Raw genomic sequence first — 7,908 nt, 5'->3', positions numbered from 1 at the left:
GAAACAATTTGAACAAATCTTAGTTCATGAGAAAAAAGTATTTCCATCACCAGCTTGAAATAGACCCTTCATATTTCCATTGTAATATTCAATCTTTTGTCATCTATCTATATCTATGTATCTTTTGAGGGGCCCGGCCCGTCGTGTGTTTTGCTGTATATGGCCCTCAGTGGAAAAAGTTTGGACCCCCCTGCTTTAGATAAAAGTATCTAATAAATATAATCTATAATCTGAAAAGTGAAGTACAAAAACGTTCCTCTGGTGTAGCTGGTGCAAACCTCTCATGGTGTCGGGGGATGGTGGGTTGAGGTGGGGGGGGTTGCATCATCTGTTAATGAAGTCCCTGAGGTCAGAGGTCAGCCGGCCGTCAACATGTTTGTTTGTCCCGTCGTCACATTAAACAGTTTCCACTAACCCCCCCGAGCCGAGGACCAGTGAGACCAATCAGAGGCTGGTAATGACCTCCCGTCGGACCAACACACACACACACACACACACACTTGGGAATATGAGTGTTATGGTCAGTAAGTGTTGCATAAGACTTTAAACTTTCTGACTCTAACAAAAGTTCAGAATCGATACGATGCACTTCACTGTCCCCAAGAGGAAATCAGTTTTGGACTCTGTCCTGCTGCTCCACAAAATATACAAAAATCATAAAGATGAACCAGTACACAACGAAACACAATCACATATTAACACGTGCATATACACGGTTTGCACATACAGCTGTACACAGACAGCATACTGACAATGGAGACCAAACCCCCGGGCCAACATTTAAAATGTAGATCACATTTGTTTGTTGAGAAGCTTACGAGTGTTTTAACCAGTTTAACCAGTATGAGGGATCCTGAATCTCCTACTGGTGTCAGCTGTACTGCCAGGTAACCAGAGCAGGCTGTGATACCATGGCAGTGATTGTCTGTAGGCACTTGGGCTTGGGAACTGAAAGGTCCCTGGTTTGGACCAAAATCAGTTGTCCTTGAGCAAGGCACTGAACCCCCAAATAATGTGTGTGTTCATGAAGCGTATACAACACCAAAGTGAAACCCTGCATTTCCCCTCAACACAGAACCCAAGTCTACTCGAAACATATATCCGCTGTTGAAGACCATCAACATGGATCCTCCGGTATGAGAAAGTGAATTAAAACAGTCAAAGACGTAAGACCCACCAGACATGGCGGGAATCGAACCTTTTGGAAGTACCAATGGATCCCAGATTATGCGTCTGTTAAAGCTGTCAAACTGCTGAAGGTGTTTGAGGGATTGTGTCTGAGGCCTCTGAAGCATCTACATCTGAACACAAACCCTCAAAAGGAAACCTAAGGCATATTAAAGTTACATGTTCCTGCCTTCAGAAAGACATGGTTCTCCAGAAGCAGGACCCTCCTCACATGACCCCCCTGCTGGGATCTGGAAAAAACAACAATATCATCCAGGTAGACAAAGACACATTTATTGAGAATGTCCTTGAGTCAATTGTTCACTCAGGCTTGGAAGTCTGCTGGTGTGTCAGTCGGATCAGAGGGCATGAACAAGTACTCATAAGGGCCACTGGAGGTGCTGACATTCATCACCCTTCCGAATGCAAACCAGATGATAAGCATTTTACAGGTCTAGTTTGGTTTGGAGTTCAAAAGCAGGTTAAATGAGTCAGTGGAGTTATCTGTTTTGTACAGTGATGTCGTTCAGTCCACAAAATCCAATTCAGGGACGCAGAGACTTGTCTTTCCTGTCCACAACACAGAACCCTGCTCCAGCCGGGGTCGAAGAAGGATGCAAAGCTCCAGAGACTCACTTAGGGAAAGGCATAGGACCGGTTGTAGACCTTCTTGAGATCCAGATATCACGATGGTACCTTGGACAGGTCTGGAAACCCACAGGGAGAAGGACAACTATGGAGAGGAGACAGTTCTCACTCCAGCCTAAAATCATACCTGTGGCCCAGTCAAAGAGGGTACTATGTTTAAGTAGCCAGGTGAAACCAAGAATAAGTGGGAGATGAGGGGCATGATTCAGCTGAAATCAGAGCAGTGGTTCTTAAACGTTCATTGGGAGACTAATATGATGTTTCACAGTCTGAGCTGAGCCCTGTTTTCCCTTTCTGAGTCATCTTGATACATTGAGGTTCTCCAGAGCCCCCTGAACTTTTACCACACCATGCTTTGGTGATTTCTGCAGTCTTTCAGCAGACCCCTGGACCAACCAAGCCCAAACAGCTTCCTTCTTCAACTGGACGGCCTCTACGTCTGATGATACGACCGCAAAGGTCATCAACCATCTTCAGCTTCAAGTGTTCTGGTACCAAGTTTATATATGAGCAGACCTATGTTAGAACATGGTGTTTGTTTAAGCCAATCAATGGCTAGCACAGAACTCTCATAACTAAGAACCAATGAACTTCTAACAAGGTAGACATCCCAATCCTCCACCAGGTTTCCCTGGCATTGCCCATGTGTGACCACTGAAGTCCCCCAGCAGAACTTTGGAGTCCCCAGTATGTACCCAATATAGTCCAAAAGGGCAGGTTCTGTTGCTGCTGTTGGGTTGATAAACAAAAACAACCAACAGAGACTTGTCTCATGAGTATCTTCTCAACCTGGGCTACTCCAGAAAGGGTAAGGGTCCGGGCCCTTTCCAAAGGTTTGGTTCAAGAACCAGTGCAGTGCCTTGAGGTGAGCCTGACTTTACCTAGTTGATACTGCTCCACCTCCATCTTCTTTCCCGCCAGAGATGAGAGAAACGTGTGCCCAGATCCAGTCTGTGATGCCAGGGGTAGCACCCCACTTACCCACCATGCATTTCACCTGTCTCACAATGTGACCACCTCCGATGAGAAATGGTGAGAGCTATCGATGAGTGTACATGGAGCCGGCTTCATGGCGTTTTTTGGACTCTGCGGTTGGACCTAGGAGCTCCTAGATGCGTGTGAATCATACAGAGCCAGTAAATCGCATTAGGTCTCGCAACTCCTTTGGGACCACTTCGACGTCGAAGACCTGACAAGCAGATTTTACACCGGCAACACATGATGAGCCTTGGAGACAACAATATTACATTTGTTGATTTATTTTTAGATTTTAAAACTACTTTTTGTACTTTGGTGATGTTCGGACTCACTCTGTTGTCCCCACTTTAAACACCACTTCCTTTAATCCTGAGGTCAAAGTCTGTTCGTGGGTTACTACGGTCCTTTCTGTTGGACGTCCGTGTGGTCATATTGGTCATGAAGAGGTTTAAAAAGCAGATATTGTAGCAGCCTCCCTTTAGTTCCTGCAGCAGTCTGCAGCACTGCTGGTGACTCATGCTGTGCTGTGGTAAATATTCCTCTGTCTTTTTAAATAATAGATTATAATGTATTTGCACATTTACAAAGCCTATGCCCTTGATCAATTTTAATGATAAAACCTAAGATCTGTGTTTTCAGAGATAGAAAAACAAAGCCTGTTTATTCAAGAACAATGTGCTCTTTATTTCAGAGGTAAAGATGAGAAGCAAACCGTTGGACAATTGTTTTCTCCCCTAAAACTACAACGATGCTGAATTCTACTTTATCCTACTTCCTTCTTAGCTCTTATATCCATGTTGGATATTTGAGGTACTTGTACTTCATGATAACTGCATTGTTGTACATTGTGATTGTTGTGGCCAACACGGCTCTGATTGTGGTGATCTGTGTGAACAGGAGCTTACATGAACCTATGTACCTGTTTCTGTGCAGCCTGTTTGTAAATGAACTGTATGGTAGTACAGGGTTGTTTCCATTCCTTCTGCTTCAGATCCTCTCTGACATTCACACTGTTTCTGCTCCGCTCTGCTTCCTGCAGATCTTCTGCTTGTACACTTATGCAAATATAGAGTTTTGTAATTTAGCCGTCATGTCTTATGACCGATATCTGGCTATCTGTTATCCTCTGCAATATAACACACGTATGACTTCTAACAAGGCTGCTATCTTCATCATTCTGGTTTGGTTGTACTCTTTTGTGAAATTCTTGATCACTTTATCTTTAAACCTCCGTTTGACACTGTGTGGAAACACCATTAATGGTTTGTATTGTAACAACTACCTTGTTGTGAAGCTGGCATGTTCTGATACTCAGGTGAATAACATTTATGGACTTTTTGGTACTATTCTCACTATCTTAGTCCCTCTGCTTCCAATCCTTTTCTCCTACATCAGGATCCTCAGAGTGTGTTTCTCTGGCTCCAAACAGACGAGACAGAAAGCTGTCAGTACCTGCACACCTCACCTTGTTTCCCTGCTCAACTTTTCTTTTGGCTGCGGCTTTGAATCACTTCAGAGTAGGTTTGATATGAGCGGTGTTCCCAGTGTGCTGCGTATTATTCTGTCACTGTATTTTCCCATCATGCAGCCACTGATGAATCCTGTCATGTACGGACTGCAGATGTCCAGAATACGAAACATCTGTAAACATGTCCTCTGTTATAAACTGCTGTCTGGTAGATGAAGTAACTAAAGCTTCAGTGAAGGAAATGCCTTGGAATGATCTGATTAAAGCGTGTATCTAAATGGAAACATTTTTTATAGTGTTGACTATAATGTATTATGTTTCAACATGAATTCCAATATTCATGTATCCACAGACAGATTACTTCTAAACTAACGCCCGTACACATTTCCATCTGAACAACGATAAAGACCTGCAGGACATTATGCAACAATCCCCGTCCTGCGGCCCTGACATTTCTCATTGCATCAAATAATAAACATGTATGAGTTCTTGAATCAAACTGTTTGGATGTGTTCCAGTCAGGCTTTCGACCGCACCTCAGCACGGAGACTGCTGTGGTTTAGGTCTTATTATTAGATCTCAGCGCTGCATTTGAGTCGGCTGATCACAACATATTACTAGACCCACTGGAAAACTGGGTGGTACTCCCAGGCACAGGTCGAAACTGGTCTGAATCCTTCCTTGAAAGAAAGGGAAAACGTTGTTTCTAAAGGAAGTTAAACATCTGAAAAAGTAAAATGAAAGATATGACATGGCTGCAAACTAAGAACTCCAAGCTGAAGAAGGAGGACGTGTTAATACAGCAGAATTTCTTGGAGGCAAAGATTTGTACATGAGCTCAACATGGAAGGGAAGGCAGCGCTCGGCCTACTCAAATGTGCGGGTGCAATAACCACATTTAGTTTGTTTTGACAAATAATGCTGACCTTCAGAAGGATCATAATAATCAGGACAATCTTTTGGGCCATAACAGTGCAGCCCTGAGTGCTGGTCGTAAAAGTAGTACTGGTACCACTAGTAGTAGTAGTAGTAGTCGTCGTGAGATAATACTCAAGGTTTTAACAGCTTTATTCACACAAGTTGTTTTATGATACCCTAAATGTCAATGTACCCAGTTTCAAAATGAAAATGTGGTTAAACTTTGTTGAGAATGTTTGAGGCAATATTTGAAACCCACCCAACTATTCTGGAATCACAGACCCGAGCGGTGTACCACGAGGTATAATGTATTTAATACAAGAACATAAAGAACACTACAGTAAAGCGTGTGTGTGTGTGTGTGTGTGTGTGTGTGTGTGTGTGTGTGTGTGTGTGTGTGTGTGTGTGTGTGTGTGTGTGTGTGTGTGTGTGTGTGTGTGTGTGTGTGTGTGTGTGTGCCAACCAGGCCCTGTCCAGGTTTACGGCGTGGAAATCCTGTATGAGTGTGTGTTCCGAAATTTGACAATGGGGCAACAACGCGCCTCCATACCATATCCCTCCCAATCCACCAGGTACTGCAAACCGCGGCCTGAAGGTGGACATCCAGAAGAGGCCGGACAGCATAGATAGTTTCTCATTGATCATCTGAGGAGGTGGAAGAGCTACCATAGGAGGGGACAGGGGACATGGGACAGGGGACAGGGGACAGGGGACAGGGGACAGGGGACAGGGGACAGGGGACAGGGGACAGGGGACAGGAGCAGACAGGTTTAAACTGAGCAACATGAAAAGTGGGGTGAATTTTGTGATACAGGGTTTCGAGTTTTAGCCGTACAGTAGATGGGCTTATAACATGGTCAGCCTTGAAAGGACCAATGACCCGGGGTGCTAGCTTCCTTGACTCTACCCTTAGAGGTAAGTCTTTGGAAGAAAGACGTACTATTTGGCGTGGTGTGTAGACTGGGGCTGGGACACGGTGATGATGGGCTTGGGACTGGGCCCTGTCGAAGGCACGAATGAGGGCAGCTCTGGCTTTCTTCCAAGCCTGATGGCAGTGGCGCAAATGGTCCTGGAGAGAGGTAACCGCCACCTCGACTTCCTGGGTAGGGAATAGGGTCCACGCTACCAGCAGGACCAGCTAGAGGAAGGGAAGGGTGACCTACAATGTCCACTCTATTATTGGCCCTGTGTCCAATTACCCCAAGCACCCCACTATGTAATATAAATGTGAAGAGAGTCTACAATGTGGTCAACGTGTTCTGCGGAACTTCAGAAACTGAGCGTGAGCAAAGATTTGACATTCTTGCGATAAAGTTGATGATAGTGAGTGGATGGAGAGGCTGGTCTGGGTCCTGATGGTAAGGGGGCCTGGCCTGTTGGACTCTGGTGTTCTGAACAGCTTTAAAGCAGCAGAAGTCTCTGCAGCTGACAGGAGGACCTGCAGCAGTCTGCAGCACAGCAGGGGAGGAGCACTGCACTGTGTGATGTGCTCATGCTGCAGGGGGGGGGGGGGGTAAGTTAAGGCTGTCTGTGAAGTTCTAATGTGCTCAGATACGTTAACGGTTTCCCCTCTAAGAAGGATGTCCAACTCAACTCACTAACTGTGTCCTATTTCATTCTTGGAGCTTACTTGCATGTTGGATATTTGAGGTACTTGTACTTCATGATAACTGCGTTGTTGTACATTGTGATTGTTGTTGCCAACACGGCTCTGATTGTGGTGATCTGTGTGAACAGGAGCTTACATGAACCTATGTACCTGTTTCTGTGCAGCCTGTTTGTAAATGAACTGTATGGTAGTACAGGGTTGTTTCCATTCCTTCTGCTTCAGATCCTCTCTGACATTCACACTGTTTCTGCTCCGCTCTGCTTCCTGCAGATCTTCTGCTTGTACACTTATGCACATGTAGAGTTTTGTAATTTAGCCGTCATGTCTTATGACCGCTATCTGGCTATCTGTTATCCTCTGCAATATAACACACGTATGACTTCTAACAAGGCTGCTATCTTCATCATTCTGGTTTGGTTGTACTCTTTTGTGAAATTCTTGATCACTTTATCTTTAAACCTCCGTTTGACACTGTGTGGAAACACCATTAATGGTTTGTATTGTCAAAACTACCTTGTTGTGAAGCTGGCATGTTCTGATACTCAGGTGAATAACATTTATGGACTTTTTGGTACTATTCTCACTATCTTAGTCCCTGTGCTTCCAATCCTTTTCTCCTACATCAGGATCCTCAGAGTGTGTTTCTCTGGCTCCAAACAGACGAGACAGAAAGCTGTCAGTACCTGCACACCTCACCTTGTTTCCCTGCTCAACTTTTCTTTTGGCTGCAGCTTTGAAATACTTCAGAGTAGGTTTGATATGAGCGGTGTTCCCAGTGTGCTGCGTATTATTCTGTCACTGTATTTTCTCCTCATGCAGCCACTGATGAATCCTGTCATGTACGGACTGCAGATGTCCAGAATACGAAACATCTGTAAACATGTCCTCTGTTATAAACTGCTGTCTGGTAGATGAAGTAACTAAAGCTTCAGTGAAGAAATGGAACTAAATCTGCTGAATAAAAACATGTAGTTGAATGGGATGTTACTATGTTTATAGTATTCATTATATATACACATGCATTCCAATATTCATGACTTAACACACCAATACATCTATATTAAACATTCTAAATGCTTAGAAAGAAATGATCAAATGTTTCAGGAGGTTAAAGTTGCTA

General features: G+C 44.3%; 2 protein-coding genes across 2 annotated transcripts; both read left to right on the top strand.

Moving 5' to 3' along the window:
* The first annotated feature begins 3,541 nt into the window (after positions 1-3,541).
* LOC134879931 (olfactory receptor 10A6-like) lies at positions 3,542-4,477 on the top strand. The gene has a single exon (XM_063906519.1). It carries the CDS (start codon positions 3,542-3,544, stop codon positions 4,475-4,477), a length of 936 nt encoding a protein of 311 aa, XP_063762589.1.
* Positions 4,478-6,767: 2,290 nt separating this feature from the next.
* LOC134879946 (olfactory receptor 10A6-like) lies at positions 6,768-7,703 on the top strand. The gene has a single exon (XM_063906551.1). The coding sequence runs from the start codon at positions 6,843-6,845 to the stop codon at positions 7,701-7,703; it is 861 nt and encodes a 286-aa protein (XP_063762621.1). The 5' UTR covers positions 6,768-6,842.
* Positions 7,704-7,908: the final 205 nt, after the last annotated feature.

The sequence above is a fragment of the Eleginops maclovinus genome, chromosome 18, assembly GCF_036324505.1.
Source record: "Eleginops maclovinus isolate JMC-PN-2008 ecotype Puerto Natales chromosome 18, JC_Emac_rtc_rv5, whole genome shotgun sequence".
Classification (NCBI taxonomy): Eukaryota; Metazoa; Chordata; class Actinopteri; order Perciformes; family Eleginopidae; genus Eleginops; species Eleginops maclovinus.
The sequence above is the reverse complement of the archived record's forward strand: the minus strand, read 5'-3'. Positions and strand labels throughout refer to the sequence as shown.